Genomic DNA, 23,236 nt, shown 5'->3' on the forward strand with positions numbered 1-23,236 from the left:
TTTCGACCGATGACTGAATTTTCATTAATTCTCTGCTCCTCCACGAGCACAGATAGAACAAATGAGACAGATATTTCACCGGATGTATAAATGTGAAGCATCCGCTTGGCATTTGCAAAAACGAAATCTGTTATTGAGAGAAAGCCCAGTGCCCAGCAACGGGAAAGATGGAACATTCTGCAAAATGTCTCATCGATTAAACGTTTGATCTCATTTTCTGTTCCCAAAACTAGAATATGTTATGAACAGAGTGGACTAAGTCTTGTACACTTTACCTTTTGCGAATTTTTTTTAAAAATCACGTTAATTAGAAGGAGTGCAATGGCGAATTGAGTTATTGCACACGCGCACTTCACAGAGTAGGTGTTCCCTAACGGAAATAATCCGACGTATCCTAGAACGGGCCAATAGGCTCTCGTTTGCTCGTGCTTGGCTCTTCCCACCTCCTTGCTTGTTCTGCCCACTGTGACTAATTCTTTCCCATTGGAAATGACAGGCTGTGGTCTATCTTGGTTTAGTTATATAAATATTTGCTGCTAGCGTGACACCTTCGAGTCAGGTGAATCCACCTCAATCAATTACATATCTTTGGTAGCAATACACACTTTCAATATTAAAATAATAAAAATGATAAAAATTCTCAGAAATGGTGGGGATTGATGTTACTGCAAGAAAAGTCTAGTGAGAGAAAGTGTTGTGAATAAAGCACATAGCTAAATGTTTACCATGTAATTTATACAGTTTTTTTTTAAATTAAACTACCAGATCAGGTTGGGTTACAGATTAGGTTGTAATCTATAAAATAAATGGCTGGATGTGTAATAACTGTAAATATCTAACTGCAGACAACCAATGTATATTGAGAGCTCCTCACAGGCGTAGAACTATCATCAGCTTATGCTACTGCGTCCATGTGCCCAGGCTCCATAGGCCTATCCAAATGAGCTTTCACAAAAGCCCTATAGGTATCTCACCTCTGCCACTAGTGTAGCCGACTGATGTACACATAAGTATTGGGTGATCCAGAGACGAGAGCTCTACCATCCACACCAACAGCCCAGGGGCCTCATTTATCAATCATGCATAGGCACAAATCCGTGAGTAAACCATGCGTGGGATAATTTCCAAGCAAAATGTGAGATTGATCAATATGAACGGTTGCTTGTGTGTGCATAAATGTACGCACAGCCATGACCATGTGTATGCACAGTGCCAAGTGGTGAAACTGCTTGTCAAACGTAGAATTGGGAAAAGGTGTTGAAAATGTGTGAAATTTCGAGAGTAGGCCTAATAATTAAATCATTTTTCAATTTGTGAATTCATGCAACATACTGTATCTTAACAGATAATTTGACCCACATCAGTACATTTGTTAAAATAATAATCCATATAAAGTATTTTGTTCAATTAGAGAAGGTATTCCCAAACTGGGGTTCGCGTAACACAGGGGTACGAGCAATGCCGTCCGGGGTACGCCAAATAAAAATGTGATTCAGATTTTTAAAATAAACAAGAAAACGTTTTTTTGTTTTTTCACATTTTCAAACTGTCTATTTATATTTTCCAATAGGGTTATCCATTTGAGTGAGGTTTTTTTCTCGCCTGAATAGCCTTGTTTCACTGCCAAAAATAAAATTAAACCATCTAGTGTTCAGCGAAATAGCAACACAATGTCAAATACAGGTAGCCTAGTCAAATAATTAACATCCAATCACATTAACCGTTACTCTCTCGCGGGAATTCCACTAACGGTCCGTATGAAGCCAAACGTAGCTGCTGCTCATTCTGTTTGCTCTAAAATTGATAAATGGTTCAAATAAGTAAGGCTCGCGTCCATAGAGACATATACCAGCTCTACTGATAGTACTGCTACTACCAGCAGTACTACACCTGCACCTGTCGATGACACAAGTTGTTCTGCTTCCAGGAACACATCCAATGCTAGCATCAGTAATTCTACATTTGTTGTTAGCCCAGCTAGCATGAAAGTTGTGAATCTGATGCAGCCGAAGAGCTACTGCCCCCTGACCCGTGAAAGCACCGAACAACAGGCAGGGGCGTTGGACCATCGAAGAGGCGCAAATATGATGAGAACTACATTGATTTGGGGTTCACTTATATTGGGAGTAGTGCCTTTGCCCAGTGACAGTGTGTTTTATGTGCAAATGTACTATCTCACAACTCGATGAAACCTTCACTCTTGCACAGACATTTAGAAACAAAACATGCCAATTTGAAAAATAAGCCACGGGAGTTTTTTGAGTGAGAATTAAGATGACTTTCAAGTAATAAGACATGTATAAAAGCAACAGATACTATTAATAAGAAGGGGCTAGAAGTGTCTTATATGGTGAGCTACCGAGTGGCTAGGACAGGCAAGCCCCATACTATTGTGGAGGACTTAATTCTTCCTGCTGCCGCGGATATGGCTGGGACGACGCTGGGGGAAAAGGACAAAAAAAACATACAGACAATGCTTTCATCAAACTAAACTGTTTCACGATGCATCAGTGACAAGGCAGGAGATGTTTTGAAACAATTACTGCTTCACATAGAAGCCAGTGAATTCTATGCGTTACAGCTGGATGAGTCAACAGACGTGGCGGGCCTGGCACAGCTCCTGATATACTGTATGTCTGTTACATTTATGGGGGGTAAATTAAGGAAGATCCTATTCATCCTCTTCTGCAAACCACTGGAGAGGATATTTTTAAAGTACTGGGCAGCTTTGTGACATAAAGTGGACTTTGGTGGTCAAAATGTGTTTGTATCTGCACTGATGGCTCAAAAGCCATGACAGGGAGACAAAGTGGAGTGGTAACGCGCATGTAAACGGTACACTGCAGCATCCCCCGAGAGGCTCTTGCTGCCAAGGGAATGCCTGACAGCTTGTAAGATGTTTTGGACACCACAGTGAAAATGGTTAACTTTGTTAAAGCAAGGCCCCTGAACTCTCGTGTATTTTATGCATTGTGCAACGATAGGTGCAGCGACCATGTAACGCTTTTACAGCATACAGAAGTGCGCTGGTTATCAAGGGGCAAAGCATTGACACTTTTCAAAACATTTTTTTATTGAGTGACGAGCTTAAAGTTTTCTTTATTGACCATAATTTTCACTTTTCTGACCGCTTGCATGATGACGAGTTTCTCACACGACTGGCTTATCTGGGTGATGTTTTTTCTCACCTGAATGATCTGAATCTAGGATTACAGGGTCTCTCCACTACTATATTCAATGTGCTGGACAAAATTGAGGCTATGATTAAGAAATTGGAGCTCTTCTCTGTCTGCATTAACAAGGACAACACACAGGTATTTCCATCATTGTATGTGCAAATTAATTTAAACTTACAGACAATGTCAAATGTGATATAGCAAAGCACCTGAGTGAGTTGGGTGCGCAATTTCTTTCCCGAAACAAACAACTGGATTCGTTATCCCTTTCATGCCCTGCCTCCAGTCTATTTACCGATATCTGAACAAGAGAACCTCATCGAAATTGCAACAAGTGGTTCTGTGAAAATGTAATCAGAAGACACTGTCAGTTTTCTGGATAGGGCTGTGCTCAGAGTATCCTACCTTGGCAAATCGAGCTGTTAAGACACTGATGCCCTTTGCAACCATATACCTATGTAAGAGTGGATTCTCAGCCCTCACTAGCATGAAAACTAAATACAGGCACAGATTGTGTGGGAAATGATTTAAGATTATCTCCAATACAACCCAACATTGCAGAGTTATGTGCATCCTTTCAAGCACACCCTTCTCATTAACCTGTGGTAAGTTATTCACAATTTTCGATGAACAAATAAGGTTATATATAAAAAGATGGTTAAATAAAGACCAAAATCATTGATTATTATTATTTGTGCCCTGGTCCTATAAGAGCTCTTTGTCACTTCCCACGAGCCGGGTTGTAACAAAAACTAATTATTATGTTTAATAAATGTATCGTATGTGGCAGGCTTACAATGATGGCAACAAAAAAAAACATTTGAGAGTGCGCTGACCCTGGTGCTAGAGGGGGTAAGCAGCTGGAGGTTGAATGTTTGAAAGGGTTATGGAACTATTAAAAGTTTGGGAACCACTGAATTAGAGGCATGTGTGAAAGTAAAACCATTGTTGAAGTAACTTTTTTTTAAGACTGAGATAATGGGAAATCGAATGCGAGATGGCTGATCTTGCTCTCTTGGAAGATTTGGCACACGCTACATTTAGCAGAGAGCGCGTTTTGGAGACAGGTTTTTTGTGCATTACAGATTGGCTCATCAAATATCGTTTCCCAAAACCAATTTTATAAGATCTTTGCGAAGATTTAAGACCTACTATAGACAGGCAAACACACGCCATTCCGGTGCACATCAAAGTGCTATCCAGTGGTGAAAAAGTACCCAATTGTCATACTTGAGTAAAAGTAAAGATAACTTACTAGAAAATTACTCACGTAAAAGTGAGTCACCCATTAAAACTATTTGGTTTAAAATGTACTTAAGTATCAAAAGTAAATGTAATCGCTAAAATATACTTAAGTACTAAAAGTACAGGTATAAATCATTTAAAATTCCTTATATTAAGCAAACCAGACGGCACGATTTTCTTGTTTTTTAAATTTACGGATAGCCAGGGGCACACTTCAAAACTCAGAGGTCATTTACAAATGAAGCATTTGTGTTTAGTGAGTCTGCCAAACCAGAGGCAGTAAGGATGACCAGGGATGATCTCTTGATAAGTGTGTGAATTAGACCATTTTCCTGTCCTGCTAAGCATAAAACATGTATCTAGTACTTTTGGGAGTCAGGGAAAATGTAAGAAGTAAAAAGTACATTATTTTCATTACGAATGTAGTGAAGTGAAAGTAAAAGTTGTAAAGTAGTAAAGTAGTAAAGTAAAGAACAGATACCCTCAAAAACTACTTAGTACTTTAAAGTATTTTTACACCACTGGTGCTATCCATCCAAGGGTTTTTGGCAACGACACTTTTCAGCGTGAGGTGAAAAACATCCCTCGATGATCCAATGTTTCTGATGCAATCATCAGCAAAGCGAACTGTAACATACAATTTTTATACACCGTAGCACAACAGGTTTAATTAAGTCAATGAGTTCCCAAATATCAATGGAGCAATAGACAGCACCTACATCGCCATAAAAGCACCATCCCAAAACGAGTTCAACTACGTGAATAGAAAAGGCTTCCACTCTTTTTGTGCAGGTGATAGGTTATGTGATGCGCAAAAGACGCTGCTGAATGTGGTGGCAAGGTGGAACGCACGACTCGTTCATTCTGCAGAACAGCAAAGTTGACCTATACGCCGACAGGAGGGAGCTGATGGAGATGGATGCTTATTGATGAGTGGTGCCTGGTCATTTGAAGTATATTTGCCAAAGCAACTTAATTGTCCTAATGGTCCACCTGGATGTGCACCGAAGTGGCATGTGTTTGCCTTCATAAAGTAGGTCTGCCCTATTAGATTGGTTTAGGGAAATTATATCTAATGAGCAAATCTGTACTTTCTGCAGAAAAAGTCCCACCTGTCTCTTAAAACATGCTCTCTACGAAATGCAGCGTGTGCCAAATCAAGCAAGATCTGCCGTCTCATTCAACTTCCCATTATCTGTCTTTTATAGTATTGATGGTCCCATGTTTTATGAGCTGAAACAAAATATCCCAGAAAATGTCCAAACACACAAAAAGCTTATTTCTCTCAAATTCTGTGCACAAATGTGTTTACATTCTTGTTAGAGCGCATTACTCCTTTGCCAAGATAATCTATCCACCCGACAGGTGAGGCATACCAAGTAGCTGATTAAACAGCATGATCAATACATAGATGCACCTTGTGCTGGGGACAATAAATGGCCACTTCCGTCACACAACACAATGCCACACATCTCAAGTTTTGAGTGTGCAATTGGCATGCTGACTACAGGAATGTCAACCAGAAATGTTGCCAGAGAATTTGTTCATTTCTCTACCATAAACTGCATCCAACGTCGTTTTAGAGAATTTGGCAGTACATCCAACCAGATTCACAACCTCAGACCACGTGTAATCATGCCATCCCAGGACCTCCACATCCGGCTTCTTCACCTGCGGGATCGTCTGAAGGGGGACGGGTGCTGAGGAGTATTTATGACTGTAAAAATGCCCTTTTGTGGGGGATTTTTTTTAAATTCTGATTGGCTGGGCGTTGCTTCCAAGTGGGTGGGCCTACGCCCTCCAAGGCTCACCCATGGCAACATCCCTGCCCAGTCATGTGAAAACCATTCATTAGGGCCTATTGAATTGATTTCAAATGATCAATATCCTTATATGAACTGTAACTCAAGTAATATCTTTGAAATTGTTGCATGTTGCATTTATATTTTTGTTCAGTATATATAGCATGTCAAAGAAACGTTGCATTCACAATGCATTCACAATGACATCGAAAAATAATTAAATTACTCTCAATTTCACACATTTTAAACATTTTCCCCATTCTACACTTGACAAGCAGTTCCCTTCATCCAACACTTGGCACTGTGCGTACAAATGGTCATGGCTGTGTGTAAATTTACACACACTCAAGCCAACGTTCATATTGGAAAATCTCACACTGCTTGGAAATTATCCAACACATGGTTTATGCAGATTTGTGCCTACATATTGATAAATGAGGCCCCAGGTTCCTGATGGAGACAGAACTCTCATTACCATATAACCAGTCACACCTTACACGCAGCAGAGTACAACCATGGCAAAAAGTCAGCTATGCTATATGCTCATCATGAACTTAAAAATACATCAACTCTCTTGGCTATGATAACATGTAGCCTATTACAAGAGACTAGTGAAATTCATTTACCAAGCAATGAAACTGGTTGACATAGCATGTAATGGGTAAGTAGACTGGTTGTTGTTCAATTTATTTTATTTGTTTTCTGTATACCAAAAGAAAACTGAATGGGAGATCCAACACAAAATGAAAGTACAAGTGAGGAAAAATATAAGCTTCGTCAATATTCTAAACATCTTTTAAACACACTGCCACCATTATTGTTCAATATTCATACCAATACCATCTTTCTTGTGAAAAGAGGAATCATTAAAACCGTTATGGTTCAATAAATCAAAACCGTGATGAGAGTAATGATAACAATAGCAGAAGTAGTACAGTTAACAATTGTGATAATCAAGTGACAATGAAAAATGATTAGAATAAAAAGCAGGTCTCCATAAAACCTACCTACCTTGGACAATGCAACATTGTGTAATCCCATACTTGAAGCCCTGCAACCCAGTCCTTGTTTTAGACAAATGCTACAGCTCCACACCATTAAAAAAAATGATTAGTAATTATGGAGGACATTTTAAAACATTTAGTCTTTGAGCCCAATATAGTGCCTTCCTCATGTTGTGAAGGCTGAAATGCATTAATCTGTAGCTCATGATAAAAATGTTGGACTGGCTCAAGTGTCAAGCCATGGGAGTTACTTTACAGTCTGCATGAAGAACATCTCTCCTGCTCTCTGCCAACCTCAAGATTGCTTTTTGGTTTTTTTAAATGACAGAAAGCAAAAGGAAGGGTAACTTTGGAATATCAGTTTTTTGTAATATATTTCTTTTAAAAAAATCATTTAGTTTAGCATTTTGTTAAAACTATTAATAGTAACATTATTAATAACAATAATATACAACATAAAACCGAAGGAAAACATATTTAGTAGTTTGTGTCCTTCAAAACAGCACCTTCTTTGTTAGCTCCGTCTTGACTTTTTGTATGTCCCTATTGCTTACAAAAAGGTGACTAGAGTACCAAACTGACTCCCTTCTCTTTGTTTCTGGACGAGTTGCATTATTTCTACCCAGTACAAAGATGACAAGTATTAGCTTGCAACCACATATGTTTCAAGACAAAAATATATATAAATTAAACCCCAAAAATTCAAACCCTGTTCTTTTCTTGGTCAAGTCTTTTTCATTTGACCTCCACAGGAAGTTGATGTATATTGATGGTTATAAGCAATAGCACTTGTTCCAATCTTATGCAATGATCCGTTGTGGATATTTTCATTGACCAAATAATAAAAAAAGGGAGGAAACATACAATTTTCTTGCTCCACATACTCATTCAATAGATCTTGCACACCAGTGATGCATTAATAGATTGGAAATAATTTAACAATAGTTACTGGACTAAGACTCTCCTTGCACGGCATTAAGGTCTGATCCGTCTTTTGTTTGGAGTTTAATAAGCCAAAACATACCTTTTTTGACAGACTGCAACAAAACAATGTTTCAATTTAATTATTGTGACTCACCATAAGACATCCAACATGCACATATTTCATTAAGTAGAAATACGCTCTGCATAAGAATGCTTAAGAATAAAAACGTTTCATACAATGTGAAACGCATCAAAGTGCTGTATAATGAGTCTGCCCTCTTCAGCCTCTTCTCCCCCCCATCTATAGAGGATTGTCATGAAAACAGAGTGAGTTGGTCTCTAGTCCCATAGGGCTCTAGTCAAAAGTAGTGCACTATATAGGGAATATCATACCATTTCAGCCGCAGGCAATGTGCTAACAGGAGGGGATAATAATCTGTTCAGTTTAACGCGCCAATTCTAGTCACAATCAGTTAAAAGTACCTTTAAAATCCAAGTGAAGAGAAAAACACCATCTCTAACTGAACACACTCCACCTGTATCCGAACAAAAAGTTGGGGACACAGATAAAATCAAGACTGCTTTTGTTCAAAGCCACTAAAACAGAGCTACTTTTCATGTGTTCTGGTCAAATCCCAGCAGTCCCAGTCTTATAGGATGCAGTTGGCCTAACAAAATGACTTGGGAAGGAGTATACTGTGGGAAATGTAATATCAGACCCAGTCTCAAACACAAGTGCCTGGTCCACTATTAAAACTTCAATTTCTAGGAGCACTTATGAGGATAAGAATCTTGCAGTCAGTCATATAATGGCCTAATCGTTTTGCATAAGCAGTCTTTAGGGGATAATACACAAGTATTGTAAGAGTAATTTTAAGGACAAGGATGAGACGACAACGATTATAACTGCAGACCAGGAAAATATCAAAGGGCACTGGTACATGTTCATCAGTCATTTGATAACTTTTGATTAAGCGTGAAGCAGTGTAACAATAGTCGGTGTATCCAAATGAGTCCAGTTTGGAAACAAGAACTCGGCAGAAAGACGTCCAAGGAGAGGGAGAAAGGGCAACCGGGCCTTTCCAAACATCGAAAACCAAAGGATATTAGCTTGGAAGACCAGTGCCCAATTTTTGTTTCTTAAAATGTAAGGAGCCCAATGGGTCCCGAGTCTCTACCAGCACCGACGGGTGCCTTAGCTGGTGCTGCTGGCTGGGGGTGGGGAAGCTGGAGGGTCCTCTACAACAGACCCTAAGGCGGAGACAGAACTGGACCCGGTATCAGATCCGTTGTTGATGATGGTCGCCGGCTGGCCAAAGTTAGTGGTTCTCAGAGTGGCTAGATGTCGAGGGGAGAAGACATGGGATCTTGCTGCTGCTCTGGACTCAAAGCCTGCATTGCAGGCCTCGCACCTGCCTCTCAGCATCTCTCGACCTGCTGGCTGGCCCCTGGCTGGGGGAGAAGATGGCTCCAGGACCGTCAGCTGAACCGGTTTGGGAAGGATAGGACGGTGGGCTCGCAGAGCATTGTACTGCAGATAGCTGCCTGAGCTCATGTCAACCTTCTTGGAGGGATCTGACGACACTGGAGACTAGAAGAGGGAGAGAGAGGGACAGAGAGACAAAGACGTTACTCCAACAAAAAAGGTTAGTGGTGAGTGACCTCAATGTACATATACACACTTCTAGACAAGGAGTAAAGTTTTAGGGACAGTTGCCCAGACACAGATGAAGCCTAGTCCTAGACCAAAAATCCTGCACAGTGGAGATCTCTATTGAAATATCTTTTTAATCCAAAACTAGACTTAATCTGTTTCTGGGAAACCAGCCTTTAAAGTAAAAATAATATGAACAACTTTCCCACACCAATGCATAGCAAACTGTACAGTCAAATGTCTCACCAGTTTCTCCTGCTGCAGCCTCCAGCGTTTCTCCTTGGCACGGGTATTCTGGAACCAGATCTGCACCACCTTGAGTGGCAGCCCCAGCTCCGTCCCTACTGCCTCACACTCCAGCGCGTTAGGGTGGGCGCACGTCTCATAGCAAGACTGCAGGATGGACAGCTGCAGACAGGACAGGTGTGTGCGCGGCCTGCGGGTGGTGGAGTGGTGCAGGAAGCTTCCCTCCGATGGAGCAGTCTTGGCGATGGTGACAATGCTGACAGTGGTCTGAGGGCTTGCACTTGCTGTTGTGGTGGTAGTTGCTACGGTAGAGGCAGCATCAGAAATATTGAGCGCAGTGGTGGCAGCAGTGGCGCCGACAACTGTGGGAGCACGGGGGGTTGACAGACCCAACTGTTCCCTAGAAAGTGTGTTGATCTTAAAGGGGCCCTTGGCCGACCAGTAGTTGAGCCCATTTTGTTTTTGAGATGTCGCAGCAAGGGACTTGCTAATTGGAGTAGAGGGCATTTTTGGTACCATGCGGTTAGTGGATCCAGGCCCAGCTAGTGGCTTCTCTTGGTTATGATCATCCACTTCTTCATCAGAGTCATTTTCCCCAACATCCTCTTCAGGTGTATGTTTGGGAAGGGGGCAAGGCGGGGTAGGACGGGTCTCCTTGGGTACGACAGGGGGAGATGGAGCGATGCTTTTGGGGGCGATTTTGACCATTGTGACATTGTTTGTCACCTCCATTTTGGTCTTTGGCACTGCAGACACACTGCTGCTCATGGAGGAAATGGAAGAGGCCACCTCCTTGGGCCTGTTAGGAACTTGGTTTTTGATTTTGACAATTTCCTCTTTCACCTCAGTCTTTGGGAGGGCCAGTACTGGATTGGCTACAGTTGAGACGCTACAGTTGGTGTTTGATTTGGGGGTGCTGGAGAAGATGGGTTGTGACAGTGGCCAGGTGAACTTGATGAGCGGTTTGCCCACTGCTGCCAGAGTGCCATCACTGACAAAGCGAACCTCACCCTTGCGCTCCCTAGCCCGCATGTTCTGGAACCAGATCTGTACAACTTTCTTTGGGAGATGGACCCACTCTGATATCTGCTCAAACTCATGTTTCCCTGGATTTGGATCTTTGAAATAGCAGCCATAAAGCACATCGAGCTGCTCAGCCTGGATGATGGTCCTGGAACGTCTCATGTCCCTGTACCGTCGTGCTTTGGGCCTGCCTTTCTGGTCCCTCTCCTTCTCTTTTTCCCTCTCCCGCTCCTTTTCTCTCTCAATTATGGAGGTGTTCAACCTCTCTGCTGCCCTCATGTAAACAGTGCTGGCCTTGTTATTGCCACGGGCAAAGCCACTGCTGTTGGACGTTGCTTGCTCAGGTTTGAACTTGACCACACCAAGTCTCCCTTCCTCAGGTAACCCAAAAGCTGTGGGCCTTAGACCTAGCCCATCAAGCAGACGGCCCTTTTGTGCTGAAGTCTTGTCACCCATGAGAGAGGTGGAGGAAGCAGATGTTGAGCTGTGGCTTTTCCTGATGCTGAGATCTAAAGCAGCCTCACAGTCTCCACCATTAGACATGTAGTGGGAGTTGTGGGTTAGGAGGGAGAGTGGCGATGTAATGAGAGGGTCAGAGAACCGGGTGATGTTAGGAGGGTTTGGAAAGGCAGGTACTTTGCCTCCATCTCCTTCTGCAACTCCAAGCCCAACCACTGAGGGAGGGAGAGAGAGAACATAGGGGCTAAGGAATTGAGTAGAGAATGGAGCCAGGGACAGAGACAGAGGGAGGGAGTGTAGAATGCCACTTGGAAGCCCTCGATGGTCAATGGCGATAGAAAGTTGGGAAGGAGGATCAGCTTGGGCCTCTAGTTCCAAATCCACATCGGGGTCTAATCTCTCCTTCTTGACCTCCACCTCCAACTCCCTCTTCCTCTTTCTTCTCTTTGCTCTCTGAGATGCAGCCTCCTCGTCATCATCGTCATCCTCGGCGTCTGAGAGAAACACAGTGGTGGAGCGCAGCACCTTTCCTCCTCCTGAGCCCTTGTCTCCTGCCAGTTCTACCAGAGCCTCCTCTTTAGCAGGGCTGCCTGGCCCCTCCCTCATGGAACCACTCAGGCTGTCCTCCTCACTCACGATGACAGAGGTGTAGAATTCTTCATTGTCTGAATCAGAGGCCAGACACGAGTCCCCTTGGCTCTCCCTCCCCAACTCTTTCCTCCTTCCTCCACTATTGGACAGATCCATTGCGTGACTGCCAGAGGCCTCACCACTGTCCCGTCCCTCAAGCATATCTATTGTAAGGGCACCTTCCTCGTCTTTGTTATCAAGACGCTTGTATCTTTTACCGTAGGCTGCAATGCTGCGCATGTGCCCTGCGCCCCCAGCTTTCTGCTTTTCTTTGGCGCGTCGGGCGTCAGTGAGCCACTTATGTACTTCCGCCTCGGTGAGCCCCACCTCCCTGCCCAACGACTCACAGTCATCACGGGGAGGACTGGCTGCGTCAGCCCCACTACGCGACTCCAGAAACGCACGCAGAACCTGTATCTGGAACTCTGACAGTATCGGGGGCCCTGGGGAGAAGTGCCGAGCCCTCAAATTAGCATGGGGGTGAGTTGGATCAGAGGAATTTAAGGCGCGTTTAAAGGGGCTCAATTTTGGTGACAAGACAGGGGCACAAGGGCTTGTGCCAACTTGAGATTTTTGAAGGGTACAATCAGGGCTAAGCATAAGATTTAAAGTGGTAGGACTTAGGCTTGAGTTGCTGGTAACAGACGGTGAGCGGTCAATACACTTGTCAATGTCCTCCCCTTTTCCATCTGCAGAGTTCCCTTCGTATGTTGTGCCATCTTTCATTTCATTATCTTCATCTATCCTACATGACTCAACCCTGTTATTTTTGCTTACTAAGGCGCTGATGAGCTCTTGTGCATATCCTTTACTATCCTCCTCACAAATCTCACTTTCTCCATCACATTCCAGGGGCCAATTTTTCCCTTTTTCAGCCTTAAGTGACCTTTTCTCCTCAATTGCCGTCTCGTTCGTCTCTTCCTTCAATTTGCTCTTGTTTGTTTGGTTGTCTTCTGAACAGGTTTGTGTGGTTGCTTGGAGGTCGACAGCTGGCCACTGGTTCTGTAAGCTACTGAGTCTTTGGGCCAGGATAGCTTGCTGGGCAGCATTGAGACCTAGAAGGGGAACCGACTGTGTCAAAAGCTCTGGGTTTAGACTCTGGCATTGCGTTTGGAGCCCATTCACAATAAAGGGCATGAGCATCTGATGCTGGGGTATGAGCTGAGGTGTGGCAGGGGACGCCCCAGCCGCAAACAGAGAGGGGAGGAGGGAGTGCGAGAGAGAGCTTGGGCTGGACGTGAGGAGGGTGAGAAAGGCAGAGACTGCCTGAGCAGAGGCTACAGGGGAGGAAAGCAGCGAGGGAGCCGGGTGAGTTTGAATAGGTTCTCCGTCTTTGGTAGTCATTGTCAGGCTTGCCGGGATGACACAATTGCTGCTGGTGGTGCAAACCAACTGTGCAGTGCTGCCCCCAGAGGTAACAAGTAAGTTAGTAGCCATGTTGTTACTTCCCGAATTTCCGGTTGCACTGTTGGCAGAGATTCCTGCATTTCTGCTGCGGGTCTGGTGCAAAACAGATTTCAAATGACTCTCCAGGGTAATGGCATGGTTGTAAGAGACTCGACACACAGCGCACTGGTAGGGCTTGTTTGATAAATATGGCCGAGACAGAAAAGAGACTGAGGGAGCAGGGGTGTCATTTTCGCCACCCTGTTTTAGGGATCCTGTTCTCATCCGTTGCACATGGGATGCAGAGTTGTAGTGAACACACAATGTGGTCCTGGTAGGAAAAGCCTCTAAGCACGCATTACATTTGAATGGACGGCTGTCATCGCCATCAGCCATTACACCATTTTTTCCTGTGGACTTTTCATTGTCGACAAGTGTTTCTGTGGACTGATCGCTCTCCTGATCCGACTCCAAGACAACTCCACCTCCCTCCGGGTCTTTCACTCCGACTTCCTTATCCATCTCTTTATCTTTGTCGCCAGGCCCAATGAGAGTGTGCCTACTGTTGTAATTCTGCTGGGGTCCTTCAGAGTTCTCATTATTTTGACATGGGTCTGAGAGGGAGTCTGAAGCTTCTAAAAGCTTCAGTTGTAATGATGCAGCATCTGATGTGAAGCAGAAAGACAAGATATTTCAGCAGGTGTTTTGGGTCCATGGAACCTTGACAGATCCTGATTAACTGACAACACAAATACAGTCATAGTATATTGATACTTTTAAGTCTAAACCTTCAAGGAACAGGCATTTAAAATTAACACAAGCTAATTGTTTAGGCTACTCAATATGTCAATGTGCTTGTATCCATTCAAATAATGCATAACTCAAATTCATAAAGACAGTGCAAAACTGTAGGTACTGCTGTTAAATCAGAGGACAAACTCACCTGTATCATGCTTAACATCGGTGTCCACTCCACTCACTCCCTGTTTGGGAGCAGCCTGGTAAAGAGAGAAAACGAACATTTTACCTTAAGACTCAATTTTGCTGACACAGGAACCCACTGCTTAGTGCTGCAGTCCAACAAGAGAGCATCTTGGTATAAATTGGTGACTCGTTCTATGATTCTAGGACCTGCCAACCCTTTAGAGTACCAGACGCACGCGGCAAATTGGAGATTCAACTCGCGCGCAGAACACGCCGAATTGGGGTTCTCTTTCCCCCAGCACGCTCGTGCGCGCACTGTCTGGGAGTCTGATCGCAATTATAGAACTATACCAAATCAATTCTACAAAAGGTTGGAATACTTGCTTGACAGCATTCCATTTACACAGAAGGTAAAAATCACTAACAAGATCTAATTAGAAAGAACACAAAGGGCCTTTATTCTTGGAGTTTTTAAAATGTTATTAAACAAATAAGTTAGTCTCAGGTTGCGTGATCCTCGTAATGTTGTGGAAAATACAACTAATCGGACGCAGAATTAAAATGTATATCACACTCGCACAAATGCAACAAGTTACTCGTATTTTAATTTAATTTCTTTCACTAGCAAATGCGAGTGAAGTGCTGGCACTTTCGAGCCCACTGAATGTCCATCTTATGTTTGCTTGAAACAATTAGTGTTTACCTTTCCACAACACATGGAGTCGAAAAGAGATTTGTCCATGTGTTTACATACAGCTGACAGTCGGCAAACTCAGCATCACAACAAACAGGAGGGGCAGACACGGGATAGCTACGTCGAAAAATGAGGTATTAATCTCCATTGACTCAAACTCTGTACATGTCTGTGTGTTGCCACTCGAGAAACGGGATGTTAAATTTACTCAGTGATACATTTTTTGTTCAAATGGAGAGAAACCCCCCACCCCCAAAAAAACAGGCCCTATTCATTTCTGCGTACTTTTAACTCAGATCTCGTACATGGACAGAGAATTGCGTAGTAGGTACGCAAAATGCGTGCATGTTAGAAGGTCTGTATAATAATGCACTAAATAAAGATTTTGCACATTGCACAAGTTGTTACGTATCATGAAATACAGTACCAGTCAAAAGTTTGGCAACACCTACTCATTCAAGGGTTTTTCTTTTCACTACTTTTGACATTGTAGAATAATAAGACATCAAAACTATGAAATAACACATGGAATCATGTAGTAACCAAAAAAAAGTTATATTTTATATTTGAGATTCTTCAAAGTAGCCACCCTTTGCCTTGACAGCTTTGCACACTCTTGGCATTCTCTCAACCAGCTTCATGAGGTAGTCACCTGGAATGCATTTCAATTAACAGGTGTGCCTTGTTAAAAGTTCATTTGTGGAATTGCTTTCCTTCTTAATGTGTTTGAGCCAGTCAGTTGTATTGTGACAAGGTAGGGGTGGTATACAGAAGAGAGCATTATTTGGTAAAAGACCAAGTTCATATTATATCAAGAACAGCTCAAATAAGCAAAGAGAAATAAGTCCATCATTACTTTAAGACATGGTCAGTCAAACCGGAAAATGTCAAAACTTTTGAAGTTTCTTCAATTGCAGTCGCAAAAACCATCAAGCGCTTTGATGAAACTGGCTCTCATGAGGACCGCCACAGGAAAGGAGGACCCAGAGTTACCTCTGCTGCAGAGGATAAGTTCATTGGAGTTACCAGCCTCAGAAATGGCAGCCCAAATAAATGCTTCACAGAGTTCAAGTAACAGACAACATCAACTGTTCAGAGGAGACTGCTTGAGCCCGACCTTGGTCAAATTGTTGCAAAGAAACCACTACTAAAGGACACCAATAAGAAGAGATTTGCTTGGGCCAAGAAACCCAAGCAATGGACATTAGACCGGTGGAAATCTGTCCTTCGGTCTGATAAGTCCAAAATTGAGATTTTTGGTTCCAACCACTGTGTCTTTGTGAGCGGATGATCTCCGCACGTGTAGTTCCCACTGTGTAGCATGGAGGTGGTGGTGATGGTGCTTTGCTGGTGACACGGTCAGTGATTTATTTAGAATTCAAGGCACACTTAACCAGCATGGCCACCACAACATTCTGCAATGATAAGCCATCCCATCTGGTTTGCACTTAGTGGGACTCATTTGTTTTTCAACAAGACAATGACCCAACACACCTCCAGGCTGTGTAAGGACTATTTTATCAAGAAGGTGAGTGATGGAGTTCTGCATCCGATTACCTGGCCTCCACAATCACCAAACCTCAACCCAATTGAGATGGTTTGGGATGAGTTGGACCGCAGAGTGAAGGAAACTCATCCAACAAGTGCTCAGCATATGTGGGAACTCCTTAAAGACTGATGGAAAAGCATTCCAGGTGAAGCTGGTTGAGAGAATGCCAGGAGTGTGCAAAGCTGTCATCTTTGAAAAACTCATATTTTGATTTGTTTAACACTTAGTTACTACATGATTCCATATAGTGTTACATCATAGTTTTGATGTCATCACTATTATTCTACAGTGTAGAAAAAAGTAAAAATAAAGAAAAACAGTTTAATGAGTTAGTGTCCAAACTTTTGACTAGTACTGTATATTGAGGCAAAATTATAGACAGTAGTAAAATAGAACTCAATTGAATGAACATTAAATGTTTTTAAATATTCTTGAATCATATAGGCCTACGTAGTTTATACTTTAGGCCATTTATCTTTTAAAGCAGTCATCTTGGTTTCCTTTGAAGCATATTTTTATTTGCTTGTTTGTAACAGTTAAAGACTTGCAACTGAAGTTGTTGTCAACTTTGTTGTGAAGTTAACAGTCAGACAGAAACATTTGATGATGTTTAGTGGAGATCTGTCTATAAAGTGGCGCGGTACACACAAAAAAAAACTGCTTATGACGCAATTAGCTGTTCTATGAGTGGTCTAAGGCAGTCCGTAACTAACAAGCGTTTTCAAATGCAGCTTTAGTAACAATGTTTTTTGGAAACAGCTCGGAGATTTAACCATGTTTTTACAAAGATTCTAAGTAAGTTAAACTTATTCTTAAGAGGCTTTTGGGAAACGTTCTAAAATCCTACAATAACATATACAAATAATGCATGTACAATAATTGATAATGTATTATATTTGATGTCATCCAATAATCATTAATTAAACACATAAAGACACAAAAGTCAAGTTCTGTTGACTCATGCGATGGGAAAAAAGAATACTAGTCCAGAATGAACTTGCATTGCACTACTTACAATGTCCAGCAACTTGTCTACACAGTTAGGAAGCACACTATGCCCATCATTCAGGTGCAGAGCAAGGGAGCCCCTGTCTGGTAACCCTTGTTGACACAGGGGGCACAACCACACCGCCACTCCGTTGCGGTCACCGCACACTGTCTCACCAGACTCCTCCTGCAAGATGAAAATGTATTTTAGTGGAATTAAAAATATTTATTTTAAATCATGAACATGTCCAGGGGTGTTTCTCTGTAGAACCAAAATAAAAGCTATACAGTGCAAATGTTCAGTAAGTATGTTGGAAATAAAAATAAACCTAAACAGAAAGTAATCCAAGTTCAGCCTCAATATAGATAATTAACTATTAGATAACAGAAATAGATAGCCTAATTGTTTAGGCTACATTAGACCTACCTAAAAGTGTATCAATTAAACTTGGTCCAAATCAATTAAATCAACTTCAAATTAAATTCCTCTGAGGACTACCAATTAACAAATTAACAGTGCAATAAAAAAAAAAAACTTTACATTTCTAACATGTAATTGCAATGTCATGTGACACGAAGAAACATTTAAACCACTTCAATTAGAATATAAGTGAATGGCCTTATTATTGACCTTGACCAGCATAAACTGTTAGCGACTAGCATGATATTTAGGGTCATGCAAAACATGTCGTTTTATAACTAATAAGCGAATAATGGCCATTTGAACATCATACACACACTAACGTTAACAAAATAGCCTAATGGCCAACATACCTCACCATGAGAACTCAATGCAGTATTGTCCTTTTCCAATGCTACTCGGCGGAAATTGAATTTTGTGGTTAGGTTTAACGACTTACATCGTCGCTATTATTAAGATCCAAATTTGAATACTACTAAATTAATCGAGGCGCGATAAAAACAAAAACAAATCCCAAATACCAACACTTGTATTTGCCCACTTCCGTCCTCACCAATTATCTAGCCGTGCCCAGAAAATATCGTTTAACCAGCAAGGTTGCATGATTATTATAGTTGAGAAAGTGCAGTGAGTAATAAAACATAGTTTAAGGCTATATATAACAACGGCGTGGATAAAAATGTTCAAATGGCTCGTGATTCTTTAGCTAATTAACGTCCAACCTAATTAGCTACGCCGAAGTGTTGAATCAATTAGCTAGCAAGCTAGCTAGCGTTAGTTAGCCAAGCTATCGACGTCGCAATAGTTGTTTCTAGCTTGTGTTATGAAATGCAAGAAACATACCAACTCTGTCCTGCAATTATCAGACGGTTAAAAACTGAGACTCGAAACTACGTACCGCATTGTCTATTCATTAACGTTGCGAAATTAAACAAAAGGACCAAAATAACAGTCGTGGCACTTAGCCTACTAGCTAACAAGAACTTAACCCGTCGCTGTCAAGCTTCCTCAACTAGTCTGAAAAAAAACTAAGCCCAGGTGTACATGGCTACACATTCGGAAGTATACCGATCTACTACAAATAGATACTGTATGCTTTAGATATTCCGTCCAAAACATCGGCCTCGAGTGCTTCACTTATCCCTCGGATTGTGGGCTGCCAATCGGGGATCCAGTATTACACCACCCGCTGCCTGCTCAACAGCGCAAATTGAGGCCTACATGGACTAAGCTATTTAATTAATGAATATGGGTTCCATTTACAGATGTGTAAAAAACGGCGCGCCCCCTACTCCCCCACCATTCCACAAAATCTGATAACACATTTTAATGATCTACTTCATTATACAAAATATTTAGTATTTATGAACATCTTTACAATCATTTTAGATGGCTTCGTGCAATAATTGACAAAAGAATCTAATGCTAAGCTACTTGAAACAGACTACTTGCACACTGCGCACGGCAAAAGGGGTGGTGGGGTGAAAAGAAACGGAGACGGAGGTTGAAAAGTTTGGAATTTAATGTTCGAATCCGGTGAATAGAACCATTTGATATACAACATTCATCTTTCGATTGAAACTATCATTTGCACAGCAATCTTTCAAACGCACAATCGCAATTAAGCAAACGGCAATATCGTTTAATTAACTTCAGAGCAATTAGCTAATGCATTTACCTGCATGGTCGTCGCTCCAGCGCACGCTTCCTCTCGCTCTTTAAAACTGAAAAGTTTTCTCTTGCTCGCCCTCCCTCGCCTGTTCTCTCCCTCCCTCATTCGCCCTCTCTCTTTCCCCTCTTCCCTCTAGTAAACACACGACAGCTCCCCCCAAGGCTGATATCTGACATTCAGTAGGGAAGAACACATTTGGCGTCACTATAAAACCTTTATATAACAATATTAGTTTATTCAGATAGCCTAATATTTGTCTTGTCGAACCAGTGCTGCAGTTTAATGTAATGAAGCATGATGAGAGGGACTCTCCAGAGCCATATCCCTTGATCTGAAAAAGCATTTGTAGAATTCAATCAACCGGATTGAATCAGATTGCATACCCAAAATCCTGATCCTCTATGGAGTCATCAGATTAAAATAAAATAAACAAGAAGGGCGAATAGCCTACATATTGAAATGTTAAACGATCACAACATGCATAGAACATGTATCTAGACAAAACGCTGCGTAAAATTTTACATCTACTTATAATCATGGTGAGACAATATATGTCTTTGATTAGAGCTATTTGGTCTCTATTTCGTTTCTCAATCCATCAATAGGCTATTGAATGAGATTGGCATTTCTCAATTAGGCCTAATAGGACCCCTGTCCAATTAGGACACTTGTTACAGTATGTTCACCAAGCCCTTTTATATTACTGTACATCATATTGTGTAGTACTGCATGACAATAGTTTAATTATTCACGAAATATGGGGGATTACGGTTATAACAAAAATACAAATAGTATAGATTATAGGTTTAAAAACGGTACTAACAGTGGTTTTCCAATCTCTGTAAAGTAATTGTTCTGCGTTATTATGACGGGCTATGATGCTCATGAATGCAGTAAGCACCTAGGTGTCCACACTGCGCCTGCCTAAAATATTTGCGGCTGTCAGTGATTTAGTGAAAGCTCAATCAACAGTCTTGAACCTATTTTACAAGACTGTTGAATCGGTAATAGCGGTCGTTAAATGGAGGTGAGGTGTAGCCTATATGAAATGTTTAACGCTTACGTACTAATCTAGTGTTACTCCTGCACGCGCTCTGTATTTATTACAGATCGTAGCTACGTTTCCACACGGCAATATTGGGACCATATACTATTTCCCAAATTTAATTTATCATGTGTAGTTGTTAGATTAATTTATTTCACAGTGAGCATTTTGATGCTGATAAATTTGTGTCATTACAGAGTACAATGAGTGTGGAAGTGGAGAGGAAATTTGTCTGTGACGCTGACATTCAGAAACAATTGGAAGAGATAGGAGGTGTGTAGCCTCCAAGTTGTACCATTGTGCCCAGAGGGCATCTCCATAACTCTTGATTTTATATTAGAAACAACAAAAAATATGATTGATGTAGGTTACTTACAATATAGAATGCACCATTTTAATGTATAATGTGGGCTAACTACTAGATTAATTATAGTGGAATGCTGCTGATGAAGTTTGGTAAAGAAAGCTCAAATGTAGACTACACTGTTAATTTAGTTTTATCAGGATAGATTTTATTTCTAATACTTACTTGATATCATTTCTCAGTATACTTAGAAATTAAAAACAAAATTGCATCCTTTTCAGCAGTGAAAACCATTCATTCAAACGATATGTAATACATTTTCTCTGCACCCTTCCCTCTTTCTTGCAACTTTTCTCTCACCAGCGGTGTGTATTGGTCAGAAACAATTCCAAGACAAGTATTTTGACACCCCAGACTTCCTTCTCACCTTGAGAGATGTGTGGTTGCGTTGTCGCCAGGGATGTTGGGAACTCAAATGCACTACAGTTACAAAGGCAGAAGACAGAGTGGGGGAGCCTCAGAAGGCAGAATTGTGTTCACGCTATCAGGAGATAACCAATCTGTCTCAAATTCAGTTGAAAGTGAGAGAGTTCATGAAAGAAGGTAATGGGGAGCAAAAAACTGCCAACCAGACGCACCCAGTGGTCCATCAAGACACACCCAAAACTGAAGGTGCAGAGAATTGCCCCACAGGGAATGAGTCCTGGCTGATGGAGCTGAATCTGGTTTGCTTTGCAGAGTTCACAACACAGAGGTGTTCATTCACTTTTGGGGGGGAAGGAGATGAAAGTGGAGTGCGTGTAGACCTTGACCAGGCCGACTTTGGCTATTGTGTAGGGGAGATAGAGGTTCTCGTGCCAAAGGGAGAAGACATTCAGTCTGCACTGAGGAAGATTGAAAAGACTGCCCAAAGACTGGGTGAGCAGGGGATGCTGGGTATCAGTCATTTATGCACTTATTATTCTTTCTCTTTTAATTTTCATGGTAATGGTTGTTTCTGCCAGAAAGCATGCATCATACAGATTGATGGCATATATGTATTGTACTAATGTCCTCTTATAGATCATTTGGTAGCACTTTATGTTACATCATGGAATAAAATGGTGATAACATGGTAATAGTAATCTAACAAATTATTTATACTCACAATAAAACATTCATAACCCTTCATTTCAGTATAATTACATTCATGTTTAAGGGTAATAGTTTGTTATAAGATTTTAAGGATGAAATAAGAGTTTAATAAGGAAAATGGTTGGAAAAAGGGATCTGTATTGTTACCCCTCTTTACTATGGCACAAAGTATGTGGTGTAACCCTGAAATAAGAATATAATTATACTGAAATTACGGGGTATCTGGGCAAATAACGTTTCAATGTGAGTAACTATAACTTGTTACCATATCATTACCATGTTATTACAACATTATTCTGTGCTGTAATGTCACATTTTACGGTTAATTTTGTATTTATGTTATATTTATTTTAGAAATATTTAATATTTTCTTTATTTTTCCCTATTTCACCCTCTCCCCCTCATCTTTAGGGTTGTCTGGCGATCAGAGGGTTCAAGGAAAAATGGATGTGTACCTGCAAAGATACAGCCCAGAACACTATGCAAAATTACTAAGTGCATCTATATTGTAAGAAATAGTAGTTGGAACGTAGCTGACTAATGTCATTGAAAATTCTGCATGTCCTTAACTTTATCTAATTCAAGTGGTTAACACAAAAATTATGGTCTATCTTTGTTGTTACAATAAACAATGAAAATATATTATGATTGTTGCCCTTGATTTTGCTTTCACAAGACTTCATAATTTCATAATCTCATATGTCCTGCTATGCTGTCTGGGTGTCATAGGCCTAGTACATGGTATTCAACCACTTCTAAAGAATAATGAACTACCACCATGTCCACTTGCAGAGTCACTGAATGATAATGACATCTGCCATTCAGCATGTTTTGGATCCACTTTTGCTGGAGACATAGGATGATTGGGAATGGGAATGTCTTCCAACCTCTTATCTCCACATGGTGTGGTTGGTCTTGTCCTGCTTACCAACCTTGAAATAACAAATCAACTAATAC

At 41.4% G+C, this 23,236-nt stretch overlaps 2 protein-coding genes across 4 annotated transcripts; one reads left to right on the plus strand and one right to left on the minus strand.

Moving 5' to 3' along the window:
- Positions 1-6,897: 6,897 nt before the first annotated feature.
- Positions 6,898-19,930, minus strand: zfhx2 (zinc finger homeobox 2). The gene is made up of 5 exons (XM_024392733.2): positions 19,803-19,930; positions 17,732-17,890; positions 14,493-14,547; positions 10,052-14,214; positions 6,898-9,742 (listed from the first exon to the last, which is right to left on the minus strand). Exons 1-5 carry the CDS (start codon positions 19,899-19,901, stop codon positions 9,347-9,349), a joined length of 4,872 nt encoding a protein of 1,623 aa, XP_024248501.1. The 5' UTR covers positions 19,902-19,930; the 3' UTR covers positions 6,898-9,346.
- thtpa (thiamine triphosphatase) lies at positions 18,573-22,921 on the plus strand. Of its 3 annotated transcripts, XM_024392736.2 has the most exons (5): positions 20,707-20,823; positions 21,039-21,114; positions 21,509-21,748; positions 21,884-22,063; positions 22,691-22,921. In XM_024392736.2, the coding sequence occupies exons 1-5, from the start codon at positions 20,818-20,820 to the stop codon at positions 22,789-22,791; spliced, it is 603 nt and encodes a 200-aa protein (XP_024248504.1). In that variant the 5' UTR covers positions 20,707-20,817; the 3' UTR covers positions 22,792-22,921. The 3 variants fall into 3 exon arrangements, with proteins under 3 accessions (XP_024248503.1, XP_024248504.1, XP_024248502.1); XM_024392735.2 differs by lacking the exon at positions 20,707-20,823 and adding an exon at positions 18,573-18,751 and having other exon boundaries at positions 21,509-22,063; XM_024392734.2 differs by having other exon boundaries at positions 21,509-22,063.
- The last annotated feature ends 315 nt before the right edge of the window (positions 22,922-23,236 follow it).

Source organism: Oncorhynchus tshawytscha, linkage group LG29, assembly GCF_018296145.1.
Source record: "Oncorhynchus tshawytscha isolate Ot180627B linkage group LG29, Otsh_v2.0, whole genome shotgun sequence".
In the NCBI taxonomy this organism is placed as follows: domain Eukaryota; kingdom Metazoa; phylum Chordata; class Actinopteri; order Salmoniformes; family Salmonidae; genus Oncorhynchus; species Oncorhynchus tshawytscha.